Source organism: Psammomys obesus, unplaced genomic scaffold, assembly GCF_907164565.1.
Source record: "Psammomys obesus unplaced genomic scaffold, mPsaObe1.curated_primary_1811, whole genome shotgun sequence".
Taxonomy (NCBI): Eukaryota; Metazoa; Chordata; class Mammalia; order Rodentia; family Muridae; genus Psammomys; species Psammomys obesus.
In genome coordinates this window covers 5,075,492-5,097,408 of record NW_026591918.1, presented here as the reverse complement: position 1 = coordinate 5,097,408, position 21,917 = coordinate 5,075,492, and the positions used below count along the sequence as shown (strand labels likewise).

Below are 21,917 nucleotides of genomic sequence, written 5' to 3'. Positions count from 1 at the left end.
AAGGAAGGAAGGAAGGAAGGAAGGAAGGAAGGAAGGAAGGAAGGAAGGAAGGAAGAAAGGAACTGGAACTCAACTGCAAACAATGAACAAAAGAGATATGCAAAATAAGACTGCAAATATAAATGTCCAAGTAGATAATCTTTTTACACAAAAGTCTTTTCCCTTCCCCTGCTCATGACAGACATCATGCTGGATTTGTGACTGGCAGAAAACTGACTTTTATTTTAAAAGACTGTCTGAGTCTATACTCAAGTCCTTTTCCCTGGGAGATTGCTGACTTCAAAAATGTTGTTTCTATCAAACTTCTTCCAAAAAACATTTGAGATTTAAAGCTTTGGTTTACAAGTTCTAGAGAACCCAGTTAACTAACTATACTTCAAGTCTACCAACAAAATTATTATCTAAAAATAGTGAATTGAGGAAGCTTCTGATGTCTTGCACGAATGCAATTTTTGTTAAAATCCCCACGCATAGGTATTCTCCACTGAGACACTTTAACAAAGAGCCATCAAACTTTTTTCAACAAATACTGCAGAAAATTTTTGTTATTGTTTAAAAGCATTTACCTATATATATGTCTGTCTGGGCACCACTTGCCTGCCTGGTACCTGAAGAGGCTAGAAGACGGCACTTGACCCCTTGGAACTAAAATTAGACATCTGTGAACTGCCATGTGCTGCTGACAAATTCAGGTCCTCTGGAAGAGCAGCCAATAGTCTTAAATGACTTGCCATCTGTCCAGCCCCAACAAAAATTTTTGAAGTGCATTTATTTCTAGGTTCACCATATAATAGAACAATGTCCACAACTAGTCAGTCAGCTTATGCTACAAAGTAAAACCTTCAGACCATCCAAATATCACAGACTATTGCCAAGGTTACTGGTTACCCTCTACAACCTGACTGAAGACATCATGTCATCAGAAATGTAGAAATTAAGGTAGTGCCCAACTAAGAGCTTTACCTCTACTGACTAGCATTCATGCACACTAATAGAGAAAAATAATCATTAGTATTGCCCAGGTATAAACTCTGTGACCTACAACAGCAACCTGCCTGCAAGATATGCTAGTACATCAGTAGCAGAAATGTTATGGCAGTAAACAAATATTTTTCTATTGGCTTTAATATACACTCCATGAAATGGAACCCTATCCCTGCTAAGAATCTAGGACTAAATAAGGTCATGGGACCTAATGGAAAACTCATTACTATTAGTCTGCTAAATGAACACATTAATAGGATGACTCCTAATGACATACTGCTATACCCATAGATCAGCATACACTTAACCCTCTCTCAAGAAAAGCTTCTTGCAGTAGATGAGAGATTAATTATCAGAGGTCCACAACTGGAAAATGTGCAGAGAATGACTTTGTGGCACTCAGTCCTAAATAGGATGTCTTGATCAAACGCTAGGCTCAGGGATCTATTCGAAAGGAAGAGAAAAGATTCTAAGAGACAGAGACAGCAGATGACTCTAAGGAAACAGCATCACCTAACCACAACAGGCCTGATACATGTATGATGAACTCACAGAAACTGTGACAGTATGCATAAGACCTACACAAGTTTAAACCAGACAAAATCCCAGCATGAAGAAGGGAAAGTGGACACAAACTGCCACATCTAACAAAGAAACTATTTGCAGATGATACCAACTAGAAAAGGGGAATCAACTTTCTCCAATGGAGCAGCACTATGCATTGTGTCAACCATACTCCAGGGCAGGCCCCATGCCCAGCAGCAACTGTCCAACACAAGACAGACACCATGCTTCTGCATGCATTTTGTTTGGGTTGGTATTTTCTGCCTCACTCGTTTATTTCATCTTATTGAGAAAGAAAGCAATTGGGTGGTTAAGGAGGAGGGAAAGTTCTGGCAGGAATTGGGGAGAGGAAATAATAACTAAAATATATTATTTTAATATATATTAAAGTAGGTTCACATCATTACTTTCACATACAATCCATTAGATTTATACATCTTTTACATGCTTATTAAGGGGAACTTTTACAAGGTCTCAATCCTAGATAAAACTACAAGCAACAAAAGAATGATGAAAGCAAGAAAAATAGTCTTTCCTAGACATGATTTTCCCCAAGACTCAGAAGGTTGAGACAAGAGGATCATGAATTTGAGGTCTGCCTAGGCTTTACAATAAGACCTAGTATTAACAACAACAAAGCCAAACAGTAGAAACAGGAATATCAGGAAGGAGCTCAAAGCCAGCCTCCAGTACACAGCAATTTTTGACACAAGGCCGGACCTACCTGAAACCCTGTGTCAAAAAGTAACCTAGTATGATGGCCTTTAATCCCAGCACATAGGAGGCTGAGGCAAAAGAGTTCTCTCAATGTAGACCAGTTTGGTCAACATAGTGAGTTTCAAACAGGCCAAGAGTACATACTGAGACCTTATCTCAAAAAACCAGAAAAAAACATCATGAACAAAAAGCTGAGTATTACTAGCACTAGGCAGGCAGAGGCAGGCAGATCTTTGTGAGTTCAAAGTCAGCCTGACCTACATAAAGAAGACTGAGATACATACTGAGGCCTTACCTCAAAAAAATTTTTTAGAGCTGGGCATGGTGGTACACACCTGTGATCCCAGCACTCAGGAAGGCAGAGGCAGGGGGATCATTGTGAGTTTGAGGCCAGCCTGGTCTACAAAGCGAGTTCAGGAGAGCCAAAGCTACAGAGAAACCTTATCCTGAAAAAACAAAAACGATTTTTTTTTTTTTTTTTTTTAGAAAACAAAGAGAGCAAAACTATGTATAGGTTTCTGTATATTTAGTAAAACGTAAGACTTAAAAATATAGTCTACATTCTAAAAAAATATCGAAAGAACAAAGTGATATGAATAAGGACAGTCAAGGGGCTTGACCTTTACTTTGAAAAACAAGTGGTATTTTAGTCACTAACAAGATTTTTTCTAGCGCCATGAATGGCATTTCAACATGTAATAAGGCGATAGCAGAGATGGTATAGCAGTGAAAAATACTGGCTTGTTGCCCATAAGGACCAGAGTTTGGACCCAGTACCCTCGTATGAGCCAGGTGGGTATCCTCTAACTCCAGTTCTGACCTGATACCCTTTTCTTTCGGCCTCCAAGCCTACAAGTGCAAGCACTTATAGATGTACTGATATACATAAATACATCTTTCACATTAAAATGGATCCAAGTACATACCTGAGTAAGCTCATAGGCTCTGTAAGCCAAAAGGGATGTAATTCTACTGGCATTTTTAGACACATGACATTCATGCTTTGGTGTAGGATCCAAAGTATTTTTATTTAACATAGGTTCCAAGCTCTTTACACTCAGAGGATCATAAATACTCTTTATTTTACCCTAAAATAAAGAAAATATTTTAAGTGTCTGTTTAACCTAATTTTAACTATATATATATATATATATATATATAATTTTAACTATATATATATATATATATATGCCATAATAAAGAGGAAATACACGTGCCATTTAACTGTTCACCTACTTACATTACCAACATGTTACTCTCTCTCTTTTTTTCCTTCATTCTCTTTGGAAAACAGCTGGAACAGTGAGATAGCTCAGCATTCATGACCTGAGTTTGAATCTCAAGATCCACAAGATGGAAGGAAGAACTAATTCCCTCAAGTCTTCCCTTAATCCTCACATGCATCCTGTATCATGTGTAACCCCCTACACACAAACTAATAAATGGCATAATCTAAAAAAGATAGCAAGCCAATTGCTACTCATTTAAGAGTCTTTTAAGATAGCAACTCTTAAGAGTCTAGAGTATCTTCATATACTTTTAATTCAAAATCCTAAAGTATGAGCTCTCTTAAAGCTATAATCCAAGTCAAATGTTGTCTTTAATATATACAAATAAAAGTTAAAATTACCTTCATTATTTTAAAAATAACAACATCGCCTACTGCCCCAGCTTCCAAAGGATTAGACTGTAAGAGATCTGCATACCTACAAAGATAGATACCTAATAGAAAGAGAAAAATAAAATTTGAATTTAAACAATTAGGTTTAAATTTTTTAAAGAAAATAAAAATATTTAACCAATAATAAAAGCGATAGGAGGTATGACAATTTTTTAAAAGCAATACTCTAAGACAGAGGATAAGCCAGGATCGGTGGCACATGCCTTTAATCCCCATACTCAAGGAGGCAGAGGAAATCGCTGTGAGTTCAAGGCCAGCCTGGTCTACAAAGTGAGACCAGGACACAACAGCCAGGACTACAACTACATAGAGAAACCCTGTCTCAGGGAAAATAGTTACATTTGATCAAAAAGAATTGTGCAAAATCAGAAACAAAGAAATGAAACCAGTAATACACTTCAGAACTTAATACTAGTCTCCTTGTTTAAAAATAAAAGAAAAACAAATACAGATTTAATTAGTTGACTAGAGGCAGACTACATTAAGAACTTTAAATGTCAACTTTACAGTAGTAAGTATAAATGAAAAACAAAACAAACAAACAAAAAAAACATTACCCATGGAAGGACTGCCAAGAATAGTTATTTTGGATTGGCCCACCTGCAATCCTTTTTCACATATGCTTTGAACCTATGTAAACAAAACATCAAGTTTGAAATCATATAACAAGAAAAATAATTTGTAAATTTTCAAAATATAATCTTCTAAACTATACATTACAAAAATTTCAGAGATTTCAGCTCACTAGTTAAATATTAATGTAAAACTGGCTTAAAGTTCTAAGGTATTTCTATCAGAAAATCATCTTTATGCTATTTGTGGCAGATACACTCATAAACAACAGAGAATTAAGACCAGCAAAGTGTTTATTTATACACAAATATTTTTAAGATTTTTAATATTTTTAGGTGCGATTTGTATTTGTGTGGCAGTGCCCACAAACACCAGAAGAACAAATAGATTCTCTGGAGCTGGAGTTAACAGGCACTTGTGAGATGACCAATATGGTTTCTAGGAATTGAACACAGTTTCCCTTGAAAAGCAACAAATGTTCTCTATCTCTGAAACATCTCCCTAGCCCCAAGACAAATATTAAAAAAAAAGTTAACCACTATTTTTAAATAAAGAAAAATGACTACAAGAACGAAGAATCAGCATTATATAGGACAATCTTGTTTTCATAAAAGAAAATGTTTAATGTTCCAGGGGAAGAAAACAGAACTGATCAAAGAAACAATGATTACATTTGAAAAAAGAAATTACAAAACATATACTTTGCCCCTCTGAATTACTTCTTCTGCTCATTTGTTAATAAAAGCATTACGGTACAGTGAATGCCTGTAACTCCAGATGACTTGCAGCAAGATGGCTCTTAGTTCAGGGAAGGAAAACCTGATAAACATAGCAAGATCTTGCCTCAAAAAAACAGAGAAGGGCTGGAGAGATGGCTCAGTGGTTAAGAGCTCATACTACTCTTCTAGAGAAGCACTCATATTGACTTCCCAGCATCCATGTTAGGCAGCTCACTACAGCCTGGAACTCTAGCTCCAAGAGATCCAATACATACCTGAACTAATGTGCACACACCACACACTTTATTAAAAAAAAGATAAATCTTTAAAAAAAGAGTAGTAAGATGCTTAGTAGGTAAAGGTACCTAGCATCAAGACTTACAACATCTTTTCATTATTATTATTATTTACTATTTATTCACTTTGTATCCCAGTTTTAGCTCCCTCCCTCATCTCTTCCTGGTCCCACTCTCCCTCCCTCTTCAACTCCTATCCCTCTCCCTTAGTCCACTGATAGGGGAATTCCTCCTCTCCTATTATCTGACCCTAGCCTATCAGGTCCCATCAGGACTGCCTGAATCCTCTTCCTCTGTGGGTTGGCTAGGTCACCCCTAGCCCTCTGCCAGAGAGAAGTCATCAAGGAGCAGGCAACTGAGTTCATGTCAGAGAGTATCTCTTCTCCCCTTACTAGGCAAGCCACATGGAGACTGAGCTAGGTATGGGCTACATCAAAGAAGGGGGTCTAGGTCCTGCCTGCATGGTCTTTGGTTGATCCATTAATGTCTACAGTCCCCCCTGAGCCCTACTTTTTTTGGCTTTGTTGGTCCTTTCGTGTGGCTCCTGTCCCCTCTGGGTCCTTTTATATCCCCCTTCTTCCATAAAATTCTCTGCGCTCAGTCCAAAGTTTGGCTGTGAGTCTCTGCATCTGCTTTGATCTCCTTCTGGATGGAATCATTTAGAGGACATCCGTGGTAGACTTCAGTCCTGTTCCCTCTCTTCTACCACTTCTGGTATCTATCCTGTTTTCCTTATGAATGAGAATTATCTTCACTAGGGTCCTCCTTGTTGTTTAGCTTCTTTCGGCCTGTAGATTTTAGTGTATTTATGCCTAATACCCACTTATAAGTATATACCATGCATGTCTTTCTGCTTCTGGAATACCTCACTAAACAAACAGACTTTATAAATACTGGGCTTAATAAAGAAGTGAGACTTATTTTACTCACAGATAATAGGTAAAGAAACCATAAATTAACTCAAATCATGTAAAATAAATGAGTTTTAAAAAAGGACTTACAACTTGAGTTCAATGTTCTAACTCCCCTCCGCTCCTCATGAAAAAACAGGGGAAAAAAAGTTACCTTATACTTAGCAATGTATTGCTAAATAATTGTGAAACTAGTGACTTAAAACGGAAACAGAATTATCTCACCTGGTATCGATCAACCATGAGAAATGCGTATGATTCTGAAAGTTCCTTATCCAAACGACCATCAAATTTCAGTTCTCTTCTTTTTTCTGTAAACTAAAAGAAAGTAAATCTGTAACTACTTAGCATGATTGTTTCACTAAGCTCAGGGTTAAAGAAATTTTCTAAGAAAGCACAAACGTATCAAGATAAAAATCTTCCTATGCTTCTGCTATTCAATCTTCAATTTAATTTTTTCTCATTTTAGCTTCTGATACATTTTTTTTTTTTTTTAAGTACCCAGTTCTTAAGCCGGGTATGGTGTGGCACAGGTCTTCAATCCCAGCACTTGGGAAGCAGAAGCAAGCAGAACTCTATGAGTTTGAGGACAGCCTGGACAAAGTGAGTTCCAGAACAGCCAGGGCTACACAGAGAAACTGTCTTAAAAAGTAATAAGAAGAGCTGGAGAGATGGCTCAGAGGTTAAGACTACTATCTGCTCTTCCCAAGGTCCCAAGTTCAATTCCGAGCAACCACTTGGTGGCTCACAACCACTTATAATGTGATCTGGTGCCCTCTTCTGGCATGCAGGCACATGTGCAGGTAGAATTCTGTATACATAGTGAATAAATAAATAAATCTCTATTTTAAAAAAAAAGAAAAAAGGTACCTAGTACTTAACAATTTTATCCAATTTCCTATTAAAAAATTAACTATATCCCCAATCTCCTAAAGATTGTAAATAGGGGTTTTGCATTTTTTTAATGCCCACTTAACATGATGGACTGAAATATATTAGGTGGTTTAATGTATTTAAGCCAGATACAGTGGGACTTAAAGCCAGCAGTGTGGAGGTTGAAGCAGGAAGATCCATACCTTTGACTTCAAGGCCAGCCTCTATTCAGAACAGAATGATGCCTAACAATATGTTACATACTAGTCAAGTAACCTAAACTGTTGGGTTTATTTTTAGATTAAAATAAGTATCTATTAAAACTATAGAAGAGCTACCATATTTTATATTCAGGTTCCCTCAACCATATACTTTAACTTCAGATAAAATTTCCATACCAATTAACAAATAATCCTACTATAGCATGAAACCACATCAAAACTACAATATCTTATTTTTCTCTAGGAACTGGCTTAAAACTAAACTTCGTAATATTTCACATCCATTAGAAAACAATAATAAACTTTCTAAAATTCCATTTCTGTTACCTCATAATTATACATGCTGCCTTCCCTATATTAAATTCAAAGAACATCTAACTTGCATATGAAATTAGGACTCACTGTCAACTGCTGCCTTTTGTACATATTCAGTAAGAATTTTCAAAAAAAAAACTTCATTGTGAACTTACCACAATTAAATACTCTATAGTAAGCTGTCCACATGTGGATGATTTAATTTCAGGATTCTGTATAACTAACACATTAGTCACAATTTAACACAGCATAAATATAGGATAGCAATATGAGTGGGGATACATGTCAGGGCAGAGCACTTGCTGAGCACGTGTCTGACCATGGGTTTAATTCCCGCACCACAAAAAAATCATTTCAATTATTTTCACCCTTCTTTAAGTTGCCTCTTCTAAAAACTTAGCATTTCCAGGAAGGGAAAAAAAAAAAAAAAAAAAAAGAGGGTTTCTTTTCCGGGCTAATTACATACCTCTTTTTCCAAAAGTTCATTACGTATCAAGCAAGCTCGTCTATACTTAAAATTTGTTATTGAGGATGGTTCAAGGTAAGATGAATGGAGAATATTTAAAACATCTTCAAATTCTCGAGAGCCCGGAGTTAATGGCTGGAAAAGTGCTAAAAGAAAAAAAAAAAAAATCACATTGTAAATTACTCTATCATAAATGTCTTAAGTGTAGGTTTTTGGTTTTGTGGGTTTTTGAGTCTAACTTCAAATGAACTAAGGCACCAAAAGTGACTATTTTTTGACATGAGAGTTGTTAGAACTCATTGAAGACCAACTAGACAGCACAACAGGTAAAGGTGCTTGCTGGAGACATGACAGAGTTAGATCCTAGGGAAAAAAAGTTGTCCTCCGCCTCCACTTGCATATTCATGTGAAGATGTGTGTGCACATGAATTCACACAAATTTTTAACTCAATAACTAGTCCCCTCAGCAATGAGGATCTGGCCTCACAACTTCAAAAACTTCAGGGATGGTACATACAGCAATCTAAATTGCTTACACTCTCAACGAACCTATGCATATATTCAATTTGTCTCAATTCCTATTTACATTGCACTGAAAAGGTATGTCTAAGACTATGGTAGTCAAGCAACTATTATAAATGAAAGCATAAACCCAACACAGTGGCTTATATCTATAATTCCTAAACTTGAAAGGCAGAGGTACGAGGATAAGCAAAAAGAAGTAAGAGAATAATCAAACATTTGAGGCAGCCTGGTCTACAGAATAAGGTCCAGGCCAGTCAGGACTTTATGACAAGAGGCTATCTCAAAAAAGAAAAAAGAAATTTCAATTTTAGACAATGTACCTATAAAACAGTTTACTTTTAGTGATAAAGTTAAAGTAAGACACAGTACTCAAACAGCTTTATTATCAATATAAAACAGGACATTTAAGTACCAATTGTTAAGATGCAGGGCTTTGAGCCAAGCCAGGCAGCACAAGTCTCCTCCCCATCTCCCATCCCCTCAAGAGAGGGTTTCTCTGTGTAGTCCTGGCTCTCCTGAAACTCACTCTATAGACCAGGCTGGCCTTGAACTAAGAATCTATCTGCATCTGGCTTCCAAATGCTGAGATTAAAGGTATGCACTTCCTTATCCTAGCTTCTTGATGGCTAAGTACAAAGCAAATTGAAGGATGGCCTGAACTTAGTGAGACTTGTCTTCAAAACAAAAAGTAAAAAAGTAGAACACTTTTCTAGCATGTTTCAAAAACTAGGTTCAATGTCCAACACTAGAAAACAGCAAGAGTTATAGTTTGAAATACCAGATTTGTCATTTGCTGGTTTTGCAGTAGATGATATGTAAACAGGCCCCGTTCTCTTACTGTAAAATAGAGAACTGCAGTTCTCCTAATAACCATTATATGCCAAATACATTATAAGGCAGTACACAGAAAAAAAAGGTACTAAGCAGAATAGAGCAGCAGCTGCGTGCAAAGTTGACACAAATTTGTATCTTGTGTCTTCATCACTCTACATTCCATTCCATTTTCTTTTCCCTCTCTGACACAGTTCTCACGGGGCAGCCAAGGCTTACCACAAATCCTTTCCTTTAGCCTCCCAAGTATACTGGAAATATAAGCATGTACCACTACACCTGGCTTAAACTTGTGTGTGCACACATGAACATGGGTATACTCATGCCAAGATACAGAAGTCAGAGAACAACTTTCAGATCAGTTTTCTTTTTCTACTGTAGCTCCAGGAATCAAACTCAGGCTTAGGTGGATAGCTTTTACCAGCTAAGACCGCTCTCTGACACTGAAAAAAAAAAAATTTTAAGATTACATTTTTTAAAGATTTATTTATTTTACATATATGAATGTGCTACCTGCATGTGTCAGAGGAGGACATCAGATCCCATTATAAGTGGTTGTGAGCTACCATACAGTTGTTGGGAATTGAACTCAGGACCTCTGGAAGAACAGACAGTGCTCTTAACTGCTGAGCCATCTCTCTAGTCCCAACACTGAAATTTTTGTAACACTACATCATTTAACCTATTTGGTTTAATGACCAAGCATGGTGAAACATGCCTTTAATCACAGCATTCAAGAGGCAGAGGTATGCAGATCTCTGTGAGTTTGAGGCAAGTTTGGTCTACACATTAATTTCAAGCCATCCAGGCTACATAGTTAGAGCCCATCTCAAAACAAACCAAAAAAGCCAACAATTATTTGGCCTAATTCCTAATGTATACATGAAATTTTTCATTAGATAAATTTCAAATACCAAATCTATATATCTTAACTTTTCCCAAATAAAACATACATATATATATATATATACTTTCCCCAAATTTTAAAAAAAAAAAAAAACAGCTTATTTTTCACTGTAGACAGAACTGTTCACAGAAAGTTATAGTCTTCATCAGATTTTTTTCAAGACATTATTTCAAAGTCAACAAATATTAAGAGTAACTCCTGGGTTCCACTGAAAAAACTGTTGTATGTGTATTTGTTTTGACACAAATTATCACCAAAAAAGTCCTTAGTAGTCTGAAAATCACTATGCAGCCTAGGCTGATCTCAAATGTGTTATCTTCTAGCTTCAGCTTCCCAAGTACTGAGATTATAAGCATATGCCACTACTCTCCACTTTATACATACTCTTGATGTATCCACCTGAAAGCTAACTATAAATATGCTATTTTTACTATACTTTCAATCCATTTTTATTAGGTAATGTCAAATGACATATCCATGGGTGTGGGGGGCGGGGTGTCCACGACAGGGTTTTTCCCGGTAGCCCAGGCTGGCCTCTGCCTCCTGTGTAACGGGATTAAAAGTGTGCACGCCACCACCTGGTGACATGTCTAGTCTTTAACCAACTAGGTAAACATATCACAATAGTAGCTCTAAAAATGAAAAGTTGTTTTGATTACCAATTATCATAACAATGTGTGCTAGTTGTAAAAGCCAATGTGTATCTACTTTGAGACTGGTCATATGCAAGCAGCCTTTCTGAGGAATAAAGTCAATAGTTACAATAATGGAACTGAAGAAAAAAAGTGGCTGATGAGATGCTCAGCTGGCTGTGCAAGCCTGATAATCTGAGTTTGGATCCCTGAACGCCACATAAAAAGCCAGATAGATGCTGATAAATAAAATAGGAGGCAAAGACAAAACTGTTCCCAGAAAGTTCATGGGCAAGCTAGCCTGGAATCCGAATGCACTGCAGACCCAAGAGAACTAAGGAAAAAAAAAAAAAAAAAAAAAAAAGACTGACTACGAGGAAGCTAAAAAAGAAAAAACAAGGGCACTCAGAATAAAAATAAGACCACTAAAATATCCTGTAGCCAAATTTTCAGATATTTTCCAATAATAAATTGTCAACTCCAAGATAAGAAACTACACCTGCCTTATTCATCTCATCTTTCTAATATGCCAGTAGGTAGAAATAGGAGTACTAGTCTCAAGTAAATCTAATTGTTAAAAAACACACAGCCATTACTTAAAAAAAAAGTTCATATAACGAGATTTTTGGTTTTGGTTTTTTTGTTTGTTTTGCTTTCAAAGGTTAAAAATCAATAAAAGTTGAAGCATGGATCACAAGAAGCTCTTTTCCCCAGATGTATGAGTGTACCTATCCTCAAACACTAAACCCTTACAAGATGACTTAGGACAGTAACAGGCCCAGATGTATTATGGTATACGCTCCTCAGACACTAAACCCTCACAAGATGTATTATGAGTGTGCGCTCCTCAGATACTAAACCCTCACATGATGACTTAGGACAGTAACAGGCCCACCTGGCCCACCTATCACAGTTCCAATCCCAGCAAACACTGTTGGTGGGTGGGGTGTATATCTGCTTTTGAACAAAGAAGTGATTTACTACTTACACTGTATGAATTTACTTCCATATCAGAGTATTAATAAAATTTAGTGTCATAGGCTACTAATAAAAGTAAAGCCTGTCACAACTAAACCACGACAGAATTACAAAAATCAGTAAGACTGGCAGACAATCAGAATAAACATTGGCTGTGCTTCTGTTCTCACAGCATCAACAAAAAGTTTTATGTTGAATATAATCTCCAACTACCAAAATGTTTATTTTTAAATTAAGACTTTGTGATAAAACACTTCCCCTAGCATGCACAAAGTTTGGGTTCAGTCCCAAGAACAGCAAACAAAATAAAAAATAAGGTAGAGCAGGTTCTTGCTAGGGTGATACACACCTACAATCCCAGCAATCAAAAGGCTGAAGCTGGATTAATAGAAATTCAAAACCGTCCTGGGCTATGTAAGAAATACCAGGACAGCCAGTAACGTGAACTGAAAGGAGACCATGTCTCAAAAGAAAATAACAACAACAACAACAAAAAATCATACAAATATTAATACTATCAAACAAAATTCAAATACAGACAAGAGAACTAGATCTGTATAAATGTTTTACAGGAATGCAGGGTATTCCAACATTACCATTAACTCCTACTTAATTAATGTTAAAGTTTACACAGAAATCACGTTCCCTAAGCTGCCAACACTACTTCCAAACAACCCAATAACTGAATAAAAATCAGTCAAACATCGGGATGGCGAGATAGCTTAGCTGTTAAGAGCAAAAACTGCTCTTGCAGAGAACATGAGTTTAATTCCAAGCACCCATGCCAGGCAGTCTAAACCTGTCTATAACATAACTCCAGCTCCAGGGGATCTGATACACATACCATACTATTCCAGACACATATACATATAAAGATAAATTATACATACAGATACACACGAGTCAAACACAATTTAACTCCTTGGAAAGCACTAAACATTTCCAATTAAATCCAAAGCAATGACTTATAGTCATGTAAACAGTAACTAAGTCATCTTTTAATAGGAGGAAACAAATCTAACAAACAGAAAAATATAAATATCTGTATTACTGTAGGCCTAGCAATAAATAACCACATATTTCAAATAGATTCACTAGTTAGACCACAATTATTATTTCTCTGATTTTTCCCATCATTTGTACAAAATAAAATTACACTATCTACTTTTAAAGATTGCAAGCCCATGTGCTGATAATGGCAGTTTAGAAATTTATAAAGTTCATCCTCCTTACATTCTTTGATGGCCTATTTTATCTCACTATGAACCATCATTTCACCTAGTTAAGTCACTACTCAATAAACTATATTCTGGATTCTGACAACTCCTGACTCTTAACAGTAGTAAGTCTCCAACTGTTTTAAGATACTGAAACCTTTATATGAATAATCTGTTATCAAAAACACTTCAGTACAATATGCCTCCTCCTCAAAACTGAGACAAGTGAGAAAACAAAGTAATCTGAGACAGGTAACAGTTATGTTGGCCTCAAACTTAGAAAATTAGTAAATAAGGCAGATGGGACTCAAATTCAAGTTCTCTGGCTCTAAGGTTAAGTCTAATTGTGTCCTAATTCTGCACACCAGAAAATCATGAGACATGTAGGCACAGGAAATAAAAGAATTTGACTTCTAACATATTTTCTACCCTTGTCTTTTAGGCTTTTTTTTTTTTTAATGTATTTGGGTATTTTGTCTTCACTTATTGTTTGCATACCACACGCATATCTAGTGTCCAAGACCAGAAGAGGAAAATATGGAGCTACAGCTGTAACCTGCCAGTCATCTGAGTCACTGAGTTAACTGAGTCACCTGAACTCAGTCATCTGGAAAAGCAGGAAATACTATTAATTGCTGGGCCATCTCTCCAGCCCCTTCTTCAAAGTCCTTTAAATAGTTTTTTCTAATCATATTATCATGGAGAAAGAATGGGGCCAAAAGACATAATTAATACTCATTGATTACAAAAGTAAAAAGGAAATGAAGAATGGTAACACCTGCTTATAAACCTAGTACTACGGAAGAAGAGTCAGGAAGATCAAGAGTTCCAATCCAATCCAGGCTACTTGAGACAGTCTCAGAAACAAAAGTTAAGAACAGAAGCAACAATTTATTACACATTATGAAAAATAATTTTGCTTAAATCCCATTAGAAGCATGTCAGAAAGATAGGTGAGTGAACTTCATATTACAGTTTCCCTATTGATAAACTAATTAGAAATATATTTTGTGAGACCAAACAAGGAGGGCATTTGGAAATAATACAGAAAAAGAAACTGAAAGGTACTAAAAACTCAGAACTAGAGCCAGGTGCAATGGTGTTTATCTGTAATCCCAGACGCTGAAGGAGAATGATGACAAATTTAAGTCCAACCTGGGCTACATCATGAGTTTGAGGTCACCCTGACCTATTATACTAAGACCCTGTCTCAAAAATCAAGTTAAAAAAAAAAAAAAAATCAGAACCAGAATTTAAGTGTCATGATTCCTAAATAGAGCATCAACCCATCCCTGACTTTTAGGTCAGACATATAGCTCATACTTGTAATTATAGCACAGCAGAGTGAGGCAGAAGGACTGTAAGTTTTTAGCCATCTGGAGATACCATCTCAAAATAAATAAATGAATGAATGAATGAATGAATGGCTAAATAAATAAATAATAAATAAAATATGAAGATCACAGTCAAGAATTAAGTTTACACCTAGGCCTGGTAGCACAAATCTGTAATCACAAACTACTCAGGAGGCTGAAATACAATGATCCCAAATTCCAGGCCACTATGAGCTATACAGTGATTGTATGGCAAGCTTAGACATCTTACACTGTATCAAAATAAAAAGTAAAGAGAGCTAGTGACAGATGTCAATGGCTGAGTGCTTGCCAAGCATAGAAGCCTGGGTTTCATCCCTACTGCCACACCCACACACCCACACACAGAATTAACATTTAAGCAAGTGGCAACTGGTCAAAAAGATAGCCAACTTTGTTCTTTAATCAAAAGAACATTTTCCTCCATTATCTTGACCAATTTACTTTGTGCCAATGCAGACCTTCCTGTTATATATGCTAAACTTAAAAATAAAAAGAGTACTGCTATCGAAACACATAAGCAATAATAGAAGTTTTCTGATTTAAAAGTAATTATAACGGAAGTAGTCAATGGATGGACTGCAATCTCTCAACTGTAGAGGATTTGCCCGATAAGCAAGAAATCATGAGTTCCATCCCAGAACCACAAGACCACCACAAAAAATACCAGCTCAATGTGGTAACATAAATCTGTAATTGAGGCACTTAGGGGGCTAAAAAAAAGGAGCATCAAGAGTTCAAGGCAAGCCTACAGAAGCTGCTGTCAGCTCTGGTCAGAGAAGCTTCATTTTGTAGTGGGTAGCTGTTAAAAACAGAATGAATGCTAACCATAAACGGGACGTGTCACTCTCGCCAAGGTCTAGCAACACTGGATAAGAAGGGACACAGAATATACAAGTTGGTAACAGGGAGTGTATATGGACAAAACATGGCTACTAACTCCACAGTTGTAACTACCTATGCACGATCTACTGAGAAGGGATGACAGACCTCCATCCCTCTCTGAACATTTATACCATTAACGGCTGATGCAATGGGAAGATTCTCTTTCTGTGGTACAGACAGGGGTGCCCATGCTGTAAACAACCTCAACCCTGACCATCCCACCCCCAAAGGGGAAAAAGAGCCAGGAAGGGCGCTAGCTGAAATTGGTTAAGTGGAAGGGCTGAAGAGATGGCTCAAGTGATTAAGAGCACTGGCCGCTCTTCCAGAGGACATTGGTTTACTTTAGTTCCCAGCAGCCACAAAGCAGCTCACAACTGTGTGGTAACGCCAGTTCCAGAGGCTCTGATGGCAGGCTTGTGATGCAGACATATGGACAAAACACCCATACATATATAATCTTTAAAAATTAAAGTGTTTAGAGGAGCACAAAATAATGAGGTTATGATATGACATCATGTCCATGTATGAATATGAATGAATCAACCCATTACCCATTATTATATATTCGCTAATAAAAAAATTATAAATTAAAAGAGTGCAAAGCCAGCCTGAACAACATGGGAGAAAAGGAAATAATTAGCAAAGCAGCTAGTGACCAAAGTTGGTCTGTGATTTCTAAATCTGAGGTATCTACTGGTATTAATTACCATAATACAGTATAACTCTATTTGTTTACAACTGATTTGTAAATGGCTTTTCCATCTAAAAAATTACTACCTGACCATGTTTTAAGAATGTGCTTTTTATCAGCAGGGTGCAGGTCACAGGCCTGTAATCCCAGCACTTGGGGAGGAAGAGGCAGGCAGATCTCTGTAAATTAGAGGCCAGCCTGATCTACACAGAGAAACCCTGTCTCAAAAACATGCATTTATCTCAATATCAGTGTTGAATGAACACAATGTGTCAGTAACAAATAATAAAAGTCAACATGAACCAGTACAAATATAAAATTTCTTGCCCAAGTTTATGTCTATGTAGAGAAAAATCAGCTTTCAAAACCCAGTCATCCATATCCAACTACTAAAACAACCATAACTTAAAAAGACAACTGCAGAGGCAGGTCCAATCCCAGAGAATGGAGAGTTGGAGGCAGGAAGTAAATCCATCCTAGATTACATTAAAGCGGGTCTTAAAAAAGAAGAAACAAATGTTTGGATTTGTTTTGTTTTTTTTTTTAAAGGTAAAACATCTTTTAGAAAATGTATCACTAGTCTATGCCAAGAATTGTGAAGTGAAAAACTGTAAAATTCAACTATTTTTATTTTTGATGACATACTAGATGTAGAATAAAACATGGCAATCCAACCATAGGTCAATGCAATTTTGTGGCTCTCTATACTATGGAAGATAGTCCAACCAATAAACACTACAGCACACATCAAAAACAAGTAAAATATGGGCATTCACCCACTTGGACTCCCTTCCACTCTTGGGGGATCTCATGATTTTTTAAGAAGTCTATTTTTCTCTAAAAAAAAAAATATTAAAATACAAAACATAAAATCTTCCAGTATTTACCGTGAACATAATCTTTCCATCTCAAAATTCTTCCCAAGATTGAATATATGCTAAGCTATTCCAATTTCACAACTGGCCAAAAGCTACTTTAAATTCTAGATTATCAAGTGTTAGTCCATAAATCCAGCACTAAAGAGGCTAAGGAAGTAGTTATCTAAGTAGTTATCTATTTTAAAACTGAGGCCAACCTGGAATACATAGGTAGCTCCTGCCTCAGGAGGGGGAAAGTGGCATTCATTTCCTTCTGCTTCCTTACTGCAAATGTAGATCATGTGATTAACTGCCAGGCTTCTGCTGTTTTGACTTTTCACCATGGTGGACTATACCCCGAAACTGTGAGCCAAAATAAAGCCCACCTCCCTAAATAAGTAAAAATAAAATTTAGACTATTAAGAATAACCGCGCTATAGTTGAGTAGTTCCAAGTAGTCTATACAAATTTACTAATTAAGGGACAAGTTACTTCACAGGACTTACAGTTTTTCTGTAAAATGGACATAACACCTACCATAAAGAATTCTTGAAATTATATACAAAGTTTAGGGCAATGTCTACAACTTATCAAGTACAATATTGCTTGCCAGTATTATTATGCCACTGAAACTTCGGTATTTAGATATCATGCTATTATCAAGTGAAAAACTTTGAGGAGCCAGGCATTTCCTACAGGTGTGAAACCACTGCACTTAGGAGACCTGAGGCAAGAGGGAGTGCTGCATGTGATGGCACCATGGGGCATGTAGTAAGACCTGTCTCAAGCATAACTTTGAAAATCAAACTATACTGAATGGTATTTAAGAATTGGTCTTAAAAATTGACATCCTAACTTTAAACTTCACCAGAAAGCAGTCAAGTCTACTAGAATATGCATGAACAAAACTTCTGATGTTAAAAAATTCAAGTCCTAGCTATAAAAATATCCTTATTCTAGTAAATCAGATGACCATTAGTACAAAGTCAAATCCTAAACATATCTTTCAAACCTTCCAATGATGTTGGTAGGAAACTAACAGTACCTATAGTGTTTTGGTTTTGGTTGTTTGCTTGGTTTGTTGTTTTGTTTTTTCCTTCCAATCACTTGTTCTCTACCTCACTATTATGTGATGTTAAGAAAAATGGAAAAAAAAAAAAAAAAAAAAAACAGGCTGGGCACGGTGATGCTAACTTTTAATCCTAACACTAGTGTGGCAGATTGGTGGATCTCTGTGTTCCAGGGTAGCCAGGACTGCATAAAAGAGCCTGTCTCAGAACTGCAACAAAGGAAGACAGAAACAACTCTTTTAATTGCTCTACAGTGATACAGTATGTTTTTATAGTAAAAAAGTTAAAATTCAAAGATAAACACCCAACTCAGGACAAAATCTGAGTTGGTAAAATAGTTGCTTAAAAGCTCTATATTGCAAACTAGATCATGTTATCACCTGTAATTCCAGCTAATAGGGAGGCTGAAGCAGGAGCATTTCAATGCATGAGCAACTTAAGGAAATCCTATCTCTATTGTTTTAAAGTTTCTATACAGCCATTATTATATACTATTTGAATAACTGCTGGCCAGTGTACCATTAGATGTTAAGAATTATTTTAGGTAAACAAAAAAAATCTACAATACTTTCTTGACTACAACCTCTTAAGTTGAAAGTAAAAATCACATCCCGAGGCAAAATGGAAAACAAGCATTTCCTCCAAGGAATATATTGGACTCCACAGAGGAAGCAGCTGCGTTTATATTCCCTAATTCCCCATGCTACTTTTAGTATATTCAAGAGCAGTCATTTTAGAACAACTTCGGGATTTGGCTTGTGAAATTTAAAAAGCACATGACACCTTACCATATTTCAAACCAAATCCTAAAGGATTCTAAGTCAATTTTCTAGTCCTTAAAAAAAAAAAAAAAAAAAAAAAGTTGTTTTAAAAGTGGTTTGTTCGCAGCCACTTTTAGTGGTTTTTAAATAGTCATTTAAAATCTAAGACAGTCAAAAAAGCTTGATAAACTGGGCGGTCATGGTACATGCCTATAATCCCATCATTTAGGAGGCAGAGGCAGGCAGATCTCTGGGCCAGCATGATCTATGGGCTACACAGGGAAACCGTGTCTCAAGAACCAAACCAAAACAAACAAAAAACAAAACAAAATAGCTTGAGACAGGTCGAAAATATTAAATCCCCTATTCTCATAATCAGATCGTTTTTCAAAAGTACTTTCAACCCATCTACCAACTGGTGACTGGGGATGAGTATCTTAACTTTTCTTGTAACACAGCCATACACACCTTAACTACATCAAGAGAATTCACTATCTTGCCTGCCCTACATCCTCAAGTATTACAGTGACTCACTTAGAGAGTACTTCAAGAAAAATTCAGTTCAGTGGTCAACTTCATCCTTCTCTGCGTGCTTTCTCATGCTATTTCCTTTGTTTTGTCATCCAAATAGAAACGTTCTTTGTACTTTCATAATTTCAGTTGTTACCCAGATGTATATACTGTTTCAATCAAGATTCTAAATCTTCAGCGATTCAAATGACAAAAAAAAAAAAAAAAAAAAAGCTTTGGGAAATAAACCATTAAAAACTAAAACACGAAGGCAAAAAGGTAAAATTTAAACCAAATCCTGAAAATTCCAATTTACTGGACAGTCAAAACCTACTCTAAGAAAAAACAATGCTGTACGTTTTATAATATGGCACTAAGATTTCAAAAAGTAAGCGACTAACCTAACTGTTCCTGTATTGATTTAGGAAACTAAGAACAGACTCTTTAAAAATCTGAAGATCAAGTTGGAGATTCTTGGTCACAATAATCGAACTTTTTTCCCATTGGGAAATTAACGCACCAAGAACCTACCTTCCCATTCTTTTAAATACAAAAGCCATACTAAGTAAGTTTGGAGTTAAGCCGAAGAAACCTATTTAAGCTAATGCTTCAAAAAAAAAAAAAAAAAAAAAAAAACCTATATGGAAATGAAGTGTGATGGAAAGCTGTGCATGGAGCGCATATGCTAATGGAGATTTTCTAAGTAAGAGAAGACGCTGGCATCGAGCACATTCCAGGTAGACGCACACAGCTGAAGAGCTTCCACAGTGAGAAACGCTTGTCCTCTGAACGCAGAGGCCTTGGAGACGCCTCAGAATCCACGGCCACGGGCTCTTTCCACAAGCCGACTTCTCAGAAGCATCTTTGGGAGGCCACGTCAGCTTCTCTGCCTTCGGGGTTGGCAAGAAGGGGCCCCGAGCGAGCACCATCTTCCCTCTCCGGGTGCTGCAGCCTCACGGACACGCTTCAAACCTGAGCTACTTCCAATTTCCGCGGGGGGAGGGGAGAGCGGGGCGAGGTTCCACCCCGTCCTCGGGCACCGAGCGCAGCGTGGCGGCGGGGGAGGCGGCTGGCACTCGGGGGCGTGTGTACGTGTCTCGGGCGGGTGTGGGAGGAGGAGACGGAGAGGTCCTAGCGACAGGGTGGAGGGGGAGAAGAGAGAGAGGAGGGTCGGGAGGAGGGGGAGGCACCACCTTTCTTTTCTCTGCTCTTCCTGGGGATCTGAAAACTCCGCCTAACGGGCCTTTCCGGCTCCTCGGCGCCGTGGGGCAGGGCGGCCGCCTCCGAGGCGTGCGGAGGCGGCTCGTGCCCGTGGCTCCGGGCGGCCCCGGCGGCCGCGGTCTCCTCGGGCTCCGCGGCGGAGGCGCCGCCGCCGCCGCCATCTTGTGGGGAGGACTCGCGCTCCGGAAACGCAGCCTTCATCCCGCCGTCCCCGCCGCCGCCGCCGTGGCTCTCCCGGCTCGCGTCCGTCGAAGAGGCCTCGGGCTGCGCGGCGGTCGCCATCGCGCGGGCGCGAGCGGCTCCGGCAGGCTTCCGCCCACAAGGTCGACGGGCGCGGGGGGAGGGGCGGCGGGCTGCCCCGCGGCCGGCTCGTCGCGACCCGCCCGGCCCTTCCGCCCCGGGGCCTCCGCAGCCCCGGGGACGCCTTCCGCGCGGCCCCGAGCGAGCCTCTCGCCGGAGAGCCGCTCCCGACTCGGGCGGCTCCTCCACCGGCCTCGGCCGCCCAACGTGCTCGCGTCGGGCCCGGGAGGAGGCGGGGCCTCGGCGGGCCGGCTCCACCAATGGCAAGGCAGGGCCCGCCCCCGCGCATGCAGATGGCCTGCCGGGGGCGGGGCCCCGCGACGCCGAGCCCGCCAAAAGGGCGCCTGCCACGCCCGGCCGGAGCGTCGAAGCCGCGGCCTCGCCTGAGGCGGCTTCCGCTCTTGGGATTCCTGGGCCCTGCGCCTTCCGCACGGCCCGACCGAGGCCGGCCCCGCGGGGTCTTCCAGACGCCGGGTGTGGCCTTTGGCCTTTTGCAAGCCCCTTTTCGCGCTCGAATTCTGCGGGCCGAAACCGGCCGGCCTCGGTTTTGTGACTCACACGGCAGTCTGCTCTGACCTGCTCTTCCGAAGGACCGGGGTTCCACTCCCGGCATCCACATGGCGACTCGACCGGCTGCCGGTCCGTTCGAGGAATCCACGCCCTTTTCTGACCTCCGTGGGCACCAGGCACACGCGTGGCGCCCTGACCTACATGCAGGCAAAACACTGTCACACACAAAACCTAGAAATACATAATAAAATGGACAGTGAGAGGAGATAAGAAATTGGCCTCCACGCCTGGCGGGTGGCCCATGCCTGTCATCCCAGCACTCGGGGAGC

General features: G+C 38.9%; 1 protein-coding gene across 2 annotated transcripts in view; it reads right to left on the bottom strand.

Moving 5' to 3' along the window:
• Tasor (transcription activation suppressor) overlaps nucleotides 1–21,291 on the bottom strand; it is a 54,747-nt gene extending 33,456 nt beyond the window's left edge. For both annotated transcript variants that reach the window (XM_055612455.1, XM_055612457.1), the window contains exons 1-6: nucleotides 20,751–21,291; nucleotides 8,321–8,466; nucleotides 6,671–6,763; nucleotides 4,504–4,576; nucleotides 3,896–3,987; nucleotides 3,192–3,353 (exon numbers count right to left, since the gene is read on the bottom strand). In XM_055612455.1, coding sequence (XP_055468430.1) covers nucleotides 3,192–3,353; nucleotides 3,896–3,987; nucleotides 4,504–4,576; nucleotides 6,671–6,763; nucleotides 8,321–8,466; nucleotides 20,751–21,060 — 876 coding nt within the window. In that variant the 5' untranslated portion in view covers nucleotides 21,061–21,291. The remainder of the gene's footprint in view (nucleotides 1–3,191; nucleotides 3,354–3,895; nucleotides 3,988–4,503; nucleotides 4,577–6,670; nucleotides 6,764–8,320; nucleotides 8,467–20,750) is intronic.
• Between the last annotated feature and the right edge of the window lie 626 nt (nucleotides 21,292–21,917).